Raw genomic sequence first — 14401 nt, forward strand, 5'->3', positions numbered from 1 at the left:
CACTGCCACTCTGAAAGTGTCCTGATGCCGAATCATGGCCATCTGTTCCAGCTGCCATGTCTCAGTCCTCCCCAGGGGCTGCTCAGTGATCCATCAAGGGGAAAAGCCCTCTCTCCTGTCCTGCAGCCTGGGCTCAGCAGGCATGCAGATAGCCTGGACCCAGAGTGCTAGATGTTTGGTTGCTTCTGAGAACTGCCGTCCTTCTTCTCTCAGGGACTCCAGCAGGGGCAAGGCCCTGACCCCGTGGACTCCATGACACCTTTAACCCTCATTGTCTTGGATTGCTTGGCTCAGACCCCTGCTGTCCTCTGGCATGTTCTCTTGTCTCAGAACCCTAGTGGGTGCTGGGCTTCTCAGGGCTTCAGCAGCCAGGGTATCCTGCAGTCTGAATCTCCATGCTGTTGACTTCAGCCTCTCAGGAGCCGCCAGGATGCCCATGTAAACTGGAGTTAAAATTCTTCTATGGAAATCGGGGGATTGGGAGAAGGGTATCCTTAAGCCACATTTGTGGATGTCAGCTCCGGAGCAGCCAGGTTTCCAGCCTCTCACTTAAAGCCTCAAGTGCAGACCCCTGCGGGTAGGTGGGAAGGGGTTAATAATCTTTCTTTTGTCATGATTTCTGCACCCACACCCCCCCCAAATCAGGGAAATCCTTTCTTCTTCTGGGGACAGGTGTGAGCCTGGCCACTTACGGTCCAACCCCTTAAATTCCTGACCACATTACACACTCCTAGTGTTTTGGAATATCTCTGGACTCCAAACATAGCACCCCTCAATCCACATGCATAAGAAGATTTGTGGATTTAAATTCCTTTTGTGCGACAGAGAATATGAAAACAGATCCAGCTCCTTCTCATGTGACCCTAATCCTGGCTAATCGTGTTTCTCTGGAGCACGTCTTCACATTTTTCTGAACCACTAGTTGTGCTTCAAGGGAATCTTCGTTTTTTTCCCCACCTCCCCAGCGAGGGAACAGGCCAAGAGTTCTAGGATACAAAGAGGAAGATTTGGAGCAATCCAAGTGTGTCCAACCTGCCTTTGGGGAAAAGGGTACAAGTCAGTGCAGGCAGGCAGGGAGACTCCCACCCGAGGGAGACAGGTGAGGCTAGGTGCCAGTTCCTGCAGTCGTGACCACTTCTGTCCGCTGCTCACAAACCTGCTGTGGCTTCCCACTGCCTTCATCCGCTGGTCTACGTTCCTAAAGCCTTCTGCACTCTGACTCCAACCACTGCAGTTTCTGTGAGGTTGCCCTGTTTTCCGTAACTTACCAAGAGCCCCCATCACCACCACCCTGTGATTGTTGGGAGGTAATCCCGGCCTAGTTCACCCTCCTCTTCTCTGCCCTCCTCCACAGAGGCCAAAGCTCTCTTGTCTTCTAGTGGTTCCCATCCCTTTGGTTATCACACTTTGCTGCCCCTTCCCTGTCCTTCACAGGACCTGCCGGTTTCATACCTTGGCTGTCCCTGAGAAGCCATGGAGTCTGAATAGCTCAGCCTCTCAGAGTCAAAGTACCACCTCTGCAAAGCAGAGCTAAGGCTGTCTGCTCCGAGAGCCAGTGGGCATGTTACCCAGATGCCCCTGCAGAAAACCGTGCCAGCTGCTGCTTCAGTGGGATGGCCGAGCATGCACAGAGAGCCTGGGGTGGCCACCGGGGGTGCGGAACAGACCCTGGGATAGGGCAAGGAGGGGCGTGACCAGTGGCAACCAGGTTCACCTAGAGATACTCTGTGGGCCTGTGGCTGCAGGAAAAGCAATATGGATTCTTTTTCATTTTTAAAAAATTTATTTATTTTCTCCACACTCCTGGGCACTGAAGTTAACCACTACAGTAGTTATAGGTTTTTGTGTGATCCCTGAGTCATCTCCACGTCCACCCCCTGTGATGTCCAGGAGGGCCAGGACCAAGGTCACTCTACTTTGACCCATGCTTTGTCCTGCTCTCGACAGTGACCACTAGGTGGCAAGTGCCCAGGAAGTGACTGCTGAATGAGCGACAGTGAAGGAGGGACTCCGTGAAGTGGGACGGAAATGCCCAGGCCTGACCTGTCACAGAACTGAACACCCATGTCCCTTCACTTACAATGGGGTTAAGTCCCAATAAACCCATTTTAAGCTGAAAATGTCCCAAGTGGAAAATGCTTTTAATTCCTCTAACCAACCGAGCATTTTAAGTCAGCCTCACCTACCTTACGTATGTTCAGAACACTTACATTAGCTCATAATCCAGCCAAGTCATTAACACAAAGCCTACTTGGTAATAAAGTATTGAATACTCATGTGATTTATTGAATCCTGAACTGAAAGTGAAAAATAGAATGCACTCCTTATTTTAAGTCAAAGTCATTGTTGGTTAAAAAAAATATACAACAAATCTAATGGGGCAGCTCATACATCATAAAGCCAGAAAGATCTAAGTCAAACCCTCGCAACTCAAGTCCGTGTATGTCGTCTGAATAAGTCAGGTACAGCAGAAGAGGGGATGAATACAGTATATCTATCTCAGGAAGCTGGAAAGATAACAGTCAGTCAGACCCAAAGGAAGGAAACGGAAAAGAGAAGGGTGGGGACTGATGAACAGAATGGCTAGGCATGGCCACGTAGACAGCACCAGGGAGAGGCAGGAGCCTGAGTCATGCAGCTGGCTCTGCTGTCGTCTCACTGTGTGCCTTGGAATCACTCGCCCCGTCTGGAGCTCAGTTTCCCCACTCCGGGGAAGCAAGTGTGACATGATTACTGTCCTCGCCTGGTCGGTTGAGGTCAGCAGGGTAGTTGTGGCCGCTCTTAGAGGCATCCACATTGCCTGCAGCCTGAGGTTCTCTCAGGCTCGGCTCTGTCAGCCATGGTGACAGGGCGATGTCAAGAACTATACGAGTGCCCCAGCCTGCGACGACTACCACACAGCTGAGCAGGCGTTTGCTAAATGTGCGAAACCCCATGAGGTTCATCCATTGGGTTTCCGAGAGTCTCAAACAGTTCCAGTTGCTGGTAGCTGGCCCAGCTCTCTGTTGCTGGGGATAGGGGGGGGGTGTTGATCTTCATTAGGGAGCTTCCTTACCCCGAGTTCTCAAAAGCGTGTTGACATCTGTCAGCATGGTGCCGGTGACGCTGTCAGACTCCGTCATGTGCAAATTCTCAGTGTCACCTCCAGTACTCCAGTGTGTGACTGTGTGGTGACTGCTGTCCTGAGAGGACGAGAAGCCCTCTTCTCTCCCTCCCTCTCACCCCCTCTTTGTTTCAGGAGGCGTGGCCTCTCACCGTGTCCTTAGTGTGCAGAGATCTTTGGCCATGGAGTCTTGGCCTAGATTGTTTTGGGGAGCCAGGGCGGTGGTCCCGCACACGTCACAGGCTGCCTCACACCGGACAGAGCATGGGGGAGTCACACGCATGATTCTCAGTTCTTCTCTAGAGCTGGGTTGGGGTGGTTCTCACTTTTCCACAGCAGGCTTTTCTAGGGTTTCCAAAAGCTCTGACTGATCCCAGCCTGGAAGCCTCTGCTGGTGGGGTGGGACCCAGTGAGCACCCTGGCCTTGAGATGCAGCTGTAGGGTAATCCAGATGGGGGGGTTCAGTTCCCCTCAGGCTTCAGTTCCCCTTGGCTCTGTGTCCACTCCCACCCCAGCGCAGTCTAGGGCACTAACGTCTCTCAACGTGGAGCCACGACACTGGCGACCTAATCTCTCATCCGGAGTCTCACCAGATCAACAGAACTCAACAGTTATCTCTAAGGAATTTGTTTCTGCCCCGGCTCTGGGGACACCGAGTTGGTACAAATGTCGTAAGACCATGGCTCTGCTCTGCTCCTCCTTCCCCTGCATCTCCCTGCCACTCTGAGAGCAAGTCCTGACTGTGGCTTCTGTGGCCCGACACACTCTTCACCCCTCCCCGCACCAGGCTCCCCTCCAATCCCTTCCTCTGCTCCTCTCTTCATGTTTCTCTGATCCAGCCAGTCCCCTTTCTCCCAAAGGCACTGGGGCCTTGTGGATGCCTGGGAAGCTCCCACCCCAGCGTCACTCATGTCGTCCCTCACCCAGGGCCTGGGACAGCACATGGATCAGCAAATACAGGGAATGACCTACACGGATCGGCAGACCTACATGGGCTGATAGCCTCAAGAAGAAGGCACAATCTGTGCTATTGGCCCTATTTTCCAGAATGGTCCAGAGAGGTTAGGTAACTTGTTCACAGTCACACAGCAAATGGGTGACATAGCCTGGTGAGAACCGAAACATTTTGACTGTCTCTCTCTAAGATTATTATTTCTTCTGTGAATGAGAAACAGAGAGAGAGTCAGTGCCAACCGGGTCCCCTGCCATGACCCAGCCCACCGTTCAGCTGCCGAGTGGCGTCAGACAAGCCCATGTACTCGGAGTTCTCCAGGTTTCCCCTGGGAACCGTCCTGGGCTCGCCTTGCAGGGCGCCCCATCTCACCCTGCCCCGCCCACTGGCCAGTCTTCGACTCCTGGTTTGTCTCTTGCTCAGGCCTCCCTCTGCAGGTTGGCCCTGTGTTTCCTTTCACTCCTGCCTGTGTTTTTCGTGTCACCACTCCATTGAGCTGAGTGTGTGCCAAGTGACAGGACCGCCACTGCAGTGAGACCGTCTGTCCTCACTTTGCTCCCAGTCCAGGGAGGAGGCAGATAAGGACAGGGTGCCGGCAGAGTGGAGCCACGGCACTGCGGTCCAGGAGGCCCATGACTTCCCCGAGGACAGACGGGGCAGGCTTCCTCGAGTCAGGAACAGCTTAGCCCTGAGGAATGAGAAGGAGCCACCTGGCCTCACAGGGTGGGATGGGTTTCTGGACAGTGGGCACAGCCTGGACAGGGGGTTCAGAGGCAGGAGCAACTGTGACCTGCAGGTCAGCATGTTGCTTCAAGTTACAAATAATCAGCTTTACACCATAAAGGGGATTTATTCTCTCATATAACTGAAAAGTCAAGGTAAAGGACAGGCCGCAGGTGGGGCTAGATCAGAAAGTCAGCCACATTTGTCTGGGCCTTATTCAGCTCCCGCTCTCCCACATGAGCAAGCAAAATGACCAGCAGGACACTGACCTCCACATCCAAGCCGAAAGCCAGTCAGAGCAAAAGCAAGGTCCTTCCTTCCTGCAAAGTCCAGGGTTTCACTCTGATGGGATGAAATAGGTAGGACACGTCTTCATCCCTGGACCAATTGCAGCAGTGTGTCAGGGGAGCCTGCGGCCAGCCAGGTTGACTCGGAGCCCCCTGTGAGAAGGTCGGCTCACCTAACTCAGATGACAGCTGTGCTTGGATGGGAGGACAACTGTGGATGTCATTGGGCTATAAATGCAAGCCAGGTTGTCGTGACAAGTGACAAGCAGAGTAGGCCAGGGCCAGGTCAAAACGATGTTGCCATCTGAGTTAAGGAGCTGGGAGCTTACACTGCAGCCAGTGGATGTGGCCTAAGGAAGCTGTAGGGGTCGCACCTCACACATCTTGAGCCCTGGTTGTCTCCAAAAAGGTGCTGTGGACGTAATCTGATTTTTGAGCTGTGCTTTTTCTTTTTTTTTTTTTTTCCCCCTTCTTCTTCTTTTTAGTTTTTGCCATAGGGCGTGTGCACTCGCCAGAGAGAGACAAGAGAGAAACAGTGAGAGGGAAAGTGAGGAGTCACCTCCTAGGAGAGATGGCCACACTGCAACCTCTTCTCCATTCTCCTCCTGGGGTTTTAGGCACAGATACACACATGCACCCAGTGTGAGTTTCAAGTCTCCAGGTCCAGGACTTGAACTGTGGTTGGCCATGTGGGAGTCCAGCACTTTAACCATTATACCACCTGCTGGCCCCAGGCTGCCCTTCTTTTTACCAAAAGGTCATCAATCTCTCTTGAATTCTCACTTTCCTGGGGAAACAAAATATCCTGCCCATTACTGAGCTACACATCGAGGAGGGGCAGAAACGGTAAGATGAGTAGGGATGGAGAAAGCGTTCCAAGCGAGGATTAAAGAGAGGGCGCTCAGGTACAGTGGTGGGACTACAGAGGTGTCCACGAAGCCTGTGCACTCTGGGGAGTCGTATGGGCACTTGGGGCATCCCTGTTAGCTGTCTCTGATAGACTGTGCTCCCCTTCTCTGTAACCCTCCAACTATGGTCATCTGAACACCATTGAACAAGATGGGTCAGCTCCAGATCGAGCCCTCTGTCCCCCTTCCTGGTCCCCTACCCCTCCACATGCAAGCAATTGGAGGACGGCTGTGGATTTGGACTCTGATTCTGCTTCCTCCTTCCCCTAGAGCTTGGGCAAATCATCTAATCTCTTCGAGTTCCAAGCCAAAAGGGAAACTAATATCTAGCTAGAGGTACACTTTCAGGATTATCTGAAAAGTTAGATATGCATGAGCCTCATGTCCAGGCTCTTGGTGGATCATCAAAGAACATTCATTCAGATGTGGAAAAATGAAATTCAAGTTCAGCTGTTGCCTAATAGATGCCAGAGGCTCAGCATACATTATTTTATCTTATCTTGATCCCCACTCTCTAAGTGGGGACATTATTATCTCATTTTGCCAAAGAGCAAGTCTCCAGGTCCAGGACTTGAACTGTGGTTGGCCATGTGGGAGTCCAGCACTTTAACCATTATACCACCTGCTGGCCCCAGGCTGCCCTTCTTTTTACCAAAAGGTCATCAATCTCTCTTGAATTCTCACTTTCCTGGGGAAACAAAATATCCTGCCCATTACTGAGCTACACATCGAGGAGGGGCAGAAACGGTAAGATGAGTAGGGATGGAGAAAGCGTTCCAAGCGAGGATTAAAGAGAGGGCGCTCAGGTACAGTGGTGGGACTACAGAGGTGTCCACGAAGCCTGTGCACTCTGGGGAGTCGTATGGGCACTTGGGGCATCCCTGTTAGCTGTCTCTGATAGACTGTGCTCCCCTTCTCTGTAACCCTCCAACTATGGTCATCTGAACACCATTGAACAAGATGGGTCAGCTCCAGATCGAGCCCTCTGTCCCCCTTCCTGGTCCCCTACCCCTCCACATGCAAGCAATTGGAGGACGGCTGTGGATTTGGACTCTGATTCTGCTTCCTCCTTCCCCTAGAGCTTGGGCAAATCATCTAATCTCTTCGAGTTCCAAGCCAAAAGGGAAACTAATATCTAGCTAGAGGTACACTTTCAGGATTATCTGAAAAGTTAGATATGCATGAGCCTCATGTCCAGGCTCTTGGTGGATCATCAAAGAACATTCATTCAGATGTGGAAAAATGAAATTCAAGTTCAGCTGTTGCCTAATAGATGCCAGAGGCTCAGCATACATTATTTTATCTTATCTTGATCCCCACTCTCTAAGTGGGGACATTATTATCTCATTTTGCCAAAGAGGGAACTGTAGGCTAGGAAGACTAAGTCGTGCAGGCCGCACATCTGGGAAATCTGACCTTGAACCTGGACCCTCTAAAGTCTGCTCTATGGGAACCAAGGGTGTTGGCAGACCTGAATGCCAGGGCAGGTCAAAGCCTGGTGACCCTAAGCAGCAACAATCTGAGCATACCTGCTCGTTGTTCCTTCCAGAGTGAAGGAGCGAGAGGCAAGCAGTGTGTAGTCACCACCCCGGTACATTGCTCCATCTGTGCCTCACTGACTCATTTGCAAATGCTTAAATATGCAGGTCTGGGTACTCAGCAAGCTTGCAAATACAGGAGTCTCCATTAGCACTGTTTCACTTTCCATGGTTTCAGCTACCTGTGGTCCAACTCTGACCCCAAATAGGTGGATACAGTCCAGTAAGGTTTTATTGTTTTGCTACAGAATGCATGCACTTGGCAGAGAGAGAGAGAGAGAGAGAAAGCACCACCCCCCCAAGGGAGGCAGCCATGCCACAATCCCTCTCCTCCATTCGCCTCTTGAAGAGTGGGATTTTGGTCATGCACACACATACACCTGGCATGGTCCTCACACCTTTGGGTCTGAAGTACAAACTGTGCAGTTGACCGTGTGGGATCCAGCCACCCTAACCACTGTCACTGGCTGGCCCTAACAAGCTACTTTAAGAGAGAGACCACATTCACATCCTTTTTTTAGTATATTGTTACGATTATTCTGTTTTATCATTAGCTATCATTGTTCATCTCTTACTATGCCTCATTTATAAATTCAGCTTCCTCATAGTTGTGTCAGTACAGCTGGTTCCCGACTTAGAATAGGTCAACTTACAATTTTCAACTTTGTAGCGGTGTGGTAGAAGCTGTGCTTTAGTCTCAGATTTTCATTCAAAAGTCTTGATAATAACTTTATTATAAGATGTGTAGGCTTTGTGTTAAATTATTCTGCCCGGTATGGGCTCCTATAAGTGCTCCCAGCATGCTCAGGATTGGCTAGGCTAAGCTATGATGTTCATAGGTTTGGTGTATTAAGTGCAATCTTTTTAAAAAATTGTTCTAGAAGGCATGTGTGCTCACCAGAGACAGAGAGAAAGGGAGAAGGAGAGGGAAAACCGCCCCCAACAGGGAATGGGCGTACCACAATCCCTTCTCCTTGATTTCTCCCTCCTGTCAGGACTTTGAACACACCTGCATATGGGCCCAGTGCATTTCTTCAGCCTCCTAGTCTAGGATTTGAACCATGCAGTCAGCCATGTGGAATCTGGCGCCCTTAATCAAGCCATGGGCTGGCCCGATTAAATGCATTTTCAACTTACGATATTTTCAACTTCCTGACATAACCCCTCATAAGTGAGGAGCATCTGTGTGTGTTCACTGTTATATGTGATTTCAGGCATCCACTGGGGGAGAGGGCCTACTGCAGATGTTAGCATCCCAGTGTACATGCATGTGCCGATCCTCACGGGTAAATAAGTCACCTATTGCTACTTGCAGGGTTGGCTTAACAACCAGGAAAAGACCATGGAAGGCTTCCTGGTGGTAGTGCAGAGACAGAAAATATCTTTTGTAGAGGAAGATCACAGAATGTCATCTTGTTTTCTTCCTCCTTTTTTGTGCAGATGACAGACAACCCTCTGTGCCTTCATCAAACCAGTCGCTTAACAGTCACTTCGCTAGTGACTTCCTGAGAAAGACAGAGCTCTAATTACGCATCGTGACAAACCACACCTTCTGGAGGAGGGAGGCAAAGACAAGATACCTTCCTCTTACATCGAGAACCTTCCTGCCAGGTCCTCACCCCCCAGGAGCCGGGACTGTCACAGAGATTAACTACCCCTCAAGCCCTTTGGCTGGAAGAGGAAATCACTAAGTTTGGTTAAAGCTTCGTCAGGAACTGTTAGCAACTCTTTGAGGAGTGTAGAAAGAGCAGGCTACTTGCTTTCTAAAAAGACGAGTTCTATGCCTTCTGCGCCCCAGACGGGCATTCCGCCTTCGTGTATACTCCACGATGTCTGGAACACAGGGGTGGCCATCTCTCCAGCGGAAGTGAAGTCAGCTATACCACTCCTGAGGGCTCTCTGGGAACCCCCACTATCCCTTCTGATCCAGCCTCTGTCTCTGGGATTTTTCTTCTGTAGTTCACCTCCATTCTGAGGGGTTTTCTGCAGCTGATCGCAGGGGACTCCATCAGGAAAACAAAGATAGTGACCATGAGGAAAAGGACGGTCAAAGTGCTCACCTTCCTCATCCTCTTCATCTCCCTCACCTCCTTCCTCCTGAACTACTCCCACACCATGGTAGACGCCAGCTGGTTCCCCAAGCAAATGGTCCTCGGGCTCTCGGAGAACCTCCGGAAGCTCATCAAGTACCGGCCCTGCAGCTGCGCCCACTGCGTGAGCCAGCGCGGGGTATCGCCGTGGTTCGATGAGAGGTTCAACCAGACCATGCAGCCGCTGCTGACGGCACGGAATGGGCTCCTGCAGGAGGACACCTACAGATGGTGGCTGGTGAGACCTGGGGCTGGAGGGGGGGCACCCGGAGCCCAACCCATGTGCACTGGGGTCCTGCCAGACAGCACAATCAGGTGACAGTCCGTGTGTTCAGTCACAACTGCCTGTTATGAGCAAGGCAGAGTGGGACGTGTGTGTTAGTCTCCGTGACTGCTGTGACAGAGGACCACAAGCTCGGTGGCTTACAGCAACAGAAGTATGTCCTCGCACGGTTCTGGCCACCAGAGGTGGAGTGGGTCCCCCTGGAGCCTCCGAGGAGAATCATCTCAGTTCTGTCCCCTAGCTCTGGGGATGGCTGGCCTCCTCAGATCTCTTCTGTGGCTGCCTCCACCTTCATGGCCCATGCCCCTGCCTCTGTCCCTCTCTTCTCTGAAGGCACCCATCACTGGGTCAGGGTTCAAGATGGTCTCATCTAGAGAACCCAACAGTTCCATCTGGGGAGACCCTTTTGCCACTAAGGTCACATTCAAACGTTCTAGGGACTGGGATTTGAATGTGCCTTTGGGGGACCACTGCTTCACCCTCTGTAGGCCTCAAAATGCAAATAAGAGACCAGGTCCTTCTCATGGAATTTTTTTCTGGCTGAGAGAGATGGGTACAAAAAAAAATACACAAAGGAGTCTTAGACAGAAGTGCTGTGAGGAAGCTCAGAGGAGGTTTGTGAAAGAGAAACTTGGAGAAAGGGGCCTCTGTCGATAGGGCTTTCAAGGAGGTCTCTGAGGGGTCAGAATATGCAGAGAAGACGCTGGCTATGGAAGGAACCAGGGAACATGCTGCAGGCCTGGGGCTAGAGCATGGGTAGGTCAGCTGGGGGCACTGGGAGTGGAGGAACTCGGCGTAGCTGGAGTGCCATAGTGGGGGGTGCTACGGGTGAGGTCTTGAGAGTAGACAAGACACAGGGAGGAGTCTGGGGTTTGTTCAAAATGCAACAGGAAGCAACCAGAGGAGTTGCATGATGCACTCTAGTTTCAAAGATCATTCTGGGTGTTGAATGCAAAACAGATTGCAAGAGAGCAAGAAAGATCCATTTATTTGGATTTATTGCATACCTTCTGTATGTTGAGCACTGTTACATGAGACAGAAGATGCCGTCTTTGGTGGGAGTGTCCCCACAGAATCCTGTGTTGAAATCAGATGAGCCATTGTGACAGTGTTGAGGGTTGGGACTTAGTCTGACTATGGAATTCAAAGGTGGGAGTTTTGGGGAGTAGGTGGGCTCCTGTTCCTGGTCCTATGTGGGCTCATAGGACACACAGAAATGTACAGACATGTGCTCTTGCTCTGCTAACCCTCCTCGTGTGACGCCCTGTGTTCACCAGGATGACGCTCACCAGATGCAAAGACACCGCTCAGCTTGCAGGGTTTGGAGAGGTTGTGCAGTGGATTCTGCAGGAAGCACCAGAATGAGGGATTGGCATGTGCATCAGCCCCGAGGCGTGAGAATGCAGGGGTAGGAGCCAGAGGGGGTGCATCTGTGCTGAAAGAGGCCGTGGGCACAGCTCAGGAAGCCCTCACGTGCTGGTCTAAGAGGAGAGCGTGAAGTGTAGGCTGAGACAACTGGGGAGACTTCCTGCAAGAGGCTGACTTTCGCCTGCAGCATTTCTGTTAAGGATTCCCTGTGCTCCAGGAGCTGGTGGCCTATTTGAAAGGAACAGAAAAGGTGTGTGAGACTTAGAAGGGTCAAAAGCATCGAGCTATTAATCAGAAGACCCAGCTAAGTCCCGGATTTCTTGCTTGTGCTGGGCACCTCTGTGAGCAGATTCTGCAGTGGCTTCTGGTGAGGTGGCCAAGAATGGTACAAGCAGTAGCCTGGCCTTCTGGAAGACTGCCTGGGGATGTAGGCAGTGAACTAAGATGAGGAGGGTCAGGGCAGGATCTCAGCCTCGGCATTGCTGACATCTGGAGCTGGATATGTCTTGGTGGAGGGGGCTCGCTGTGCATCAAAAGATGTTGAACAGCACCCCAGCCTTCACCCATGAGGTGCCAGTGGCATCCACTTGCCAACTGGGAGAGGTAAACTGCAGATGGTGCCATGTGTCCCAGGCAGGGTACGTCTGGGTATGTGTGTGTGTGTGTGTGTGTGTGTGATATGATCCCCCTTTGAGAGCCACTGGTGGGAGAAGTGGAGACGCCAGTCGGGGTGGGTGGCTTTCTACCAGAGCCCTTCTCCTCTCCAGATCTGAGATTCCCTCAGCAACAGCAGGTGGTGGGGCTGTATTAAATCCAAACAGCCCTTACAGAGCTGAGTCTGTGATTTTCAGTGTCACTATGAGATTCTGGCCACAAAGGCATTTTAGGGACAAATAGCATGGCTACATAGCTTAGGGGAACCCTCATAGGAAGAGACCTTGTGAATGAGCAAAGGAGAAATTTGGGAGCCGTTGTTCCCATTTCACAGATAAGGAAACCGAGACTCAGAACAGTAGCAACTGGTGCTCAACAGCTCATCTGCCCTAGAAGTACTACGTTGCAACTTTTAGGGGAGAGAACCAAGATAGTATTATTTTTTGTCCTCTAAGGTCCTCAAAGAAGGCAGTTCCTAATGAGTAAAATTAGCTATTTTTTTTTTAAAGCTTTTCACCATAGGACACATTGTACTCACCAGAGAGAGGGGTGCTCCCTGAGGGGGGATGGCCACATTACAATCCCTTCTCGTTCTGTCGGGATTTGGGACACACATTGCAAATGAGCCTGGTGCATGATTCTTTTCAGGCCACCGGGTTCGGGACTCCAGCCATGGTCAGCCATGTGGGAGTCCACTATGCCACCTGCTGGCCCCCAAGATTAGCTTCTTGCTATAACCCATGTCTCTCTTAATAACATAGATTATGTTGCAGACACAAACAAGGGCCTGGCAGCTAGGGCCCTGGTTTTGTCTGTGGCTTTCTCTGTCTTACCCAGAGTGGCTCTGGAACCAGCACCAGTACCTGGTGGCTAAGGCAGCCAGATCCCAAATAGCCGACCATGCAGTTTGAGTCCTGGCTCTGGCAGCTTGATAAACTTCAGGTCCTATGTGCGAGCATGTCCCAAATCTCGACAGGGTGGAGAAATGGAGAAGAGACCATGCCCCACGGGGAAGTGCTTTCTGCCTCTCTCTGTGAGCACCCATGGCTTCTGACAAACATATATTTTTAAAGAAGAGTGACTTTGAAGACCCTCCTCATCTTGCTAAGTCTTGGGTTCCTTCTCTGTCACATAACGGGGACAACAGTTCCTTCACTGGGGCTCTCCACAACACTAATGTTAGCGTTAACAATTTTATTTGTTTGTTTTTTTTTTTTGCTGGCATGATGGGCACGTAATACTGAACTAGCATTTTTGTCAGCATTCATTAGGGCTAAGTGTCTTTCCATGTAGCTGTTACCATTTTATTGGATTGTCTTCCCACACCTGGCCCAGGCCCCTCTGCAGTACATTTTTTTTCTTTTTATTTTATTATTATTTTTTTTTTTTGGACAGGTTTTCGCTATAGGGCACGTGTGCTCGCCAGAAAGACAGAGAGAGACAGAGAGACAGAAAGTGAGAAATCACCCCCCAGGGAGAATGGCCACACTGCAATCCATTCTCCTCTCAGGATCTTGGGCACGCATGCACACGCGCCCGGCGTGAGTTTTAAGCCACCGGGTCCAGGACGCGAACCGCGGTTGACCACGTGGGAGTCCAGTGACATAGCCATTACGCTAACTGCTGGTCCCCTGCAGTACATTTTTTTTCTGAAGTGCAGCCTGTGGATGCCAATCCTTGGGTTCCCACTGGAAGGGATGAGGCCATGGGGGTGGAGCAAAGAGAGGCTTCACCACATGGTATCAATGGGAAGGGGCAGGGCTGTGGAGCCAACGATATGGAGACCACCTGCTTTGAATAAAGACTCAGGACCGGGGCCTGGCAGAGCTGAAGTCACACCCATCCCAGGTTCCAGCCTGCAAGCTGTTGAGACGACCTCATGACAGAACTGAATTTGGGATGCCAAGCACAGGAGCTCTGTTGGGGAGAAAAAAGTCCCTGCCTTAAAATGTTCTGAGCCTGGTGGGAAGGCCAGCCTTGGCCTGGGCAGTTGGCTTTATCTCCCATGAGGGTGACTCACACCCATGGGAGCGGAAGAGCTGATGGAAACCCCCGAGACACACTCTTTACCAGACCCGTGTCACAGCCCTGACTCACAGTGTCACAGCCCTGACTCAGAACAGATAAGCCAGAGCTCACTCTGTTCTCCCACTTGGATTCATGAGAGGGTGCTCAGAGAGGTGAGGGACTCTCTGTGGGCACACAGCCCTTAGGAACTGAGCCAGACACCTTTGCTTCCCTTCCTGTTGCCCACAGCTTCCCCTAAAGCTACCTCATGAGAGGGGGCAGTCAGCATAGAAGCCATGAGAAGTGGCTGCTGACAGGCCAGGGTCTTTTGGGAACCACAAGGTCCCAGGCTCTGCAGGGTTAGGGTAAGGGTGGGTGTCAGCCCCTTGTGCATGGACCCCTCGCCCTCACCTGATCCCCAACCTGGAGCTGGTGGGCTGAGCCAGGTCAGCTGGAGTTGCATGCCTCCTCCTGCAGGGGTTCAGGAA

The 14401-nt window shown here is 51.4% G+C and overlaps 1 protein-coding gene across 4 annotated transcripts in view; it reads left to right on the plus strand.

The window, feature by feature from the left end:
* The window catches only part of ST3GAL1 (ST3 beta-galactoside alpha-2,3-sialyltransferase 1), an 89408-nt gene that overhangs the window by 64308 nt on the left and 10699 nt on the right, over positions 1-14401 (plus strand). For all 4 annotated transcript variants that reach the window (XM_006155517.3, XM_006155516.3, XM_014590541.2 and 1 more), the window contains one exon: positions 8952-9839. In XM_006155517.3, coding sequence (XP_006155579.1) covers positions 9543-9839 — 297 coding nt within the window. In that variant the 5' untranslated portion in view covers positions 8952-9542. The remainder of the gene's footprint in view (positions 1-8951; positions 9840-14401) is intronic.

This window comes from Tupaia chinensis, unplaced genomic scaffold (genome assembly GCF_000334495.1).
Source record: "Tupaia chinensis unplaced genomic scaffold, TupChi_1.0 Scaffold000459_1, whole genome shotgun sequence".
NCBI lineage: Eukaryota > Metazoa > Chordata > Mammalia > Scandentia > Tupaiidae > Tupaia > Tupaia belangeri.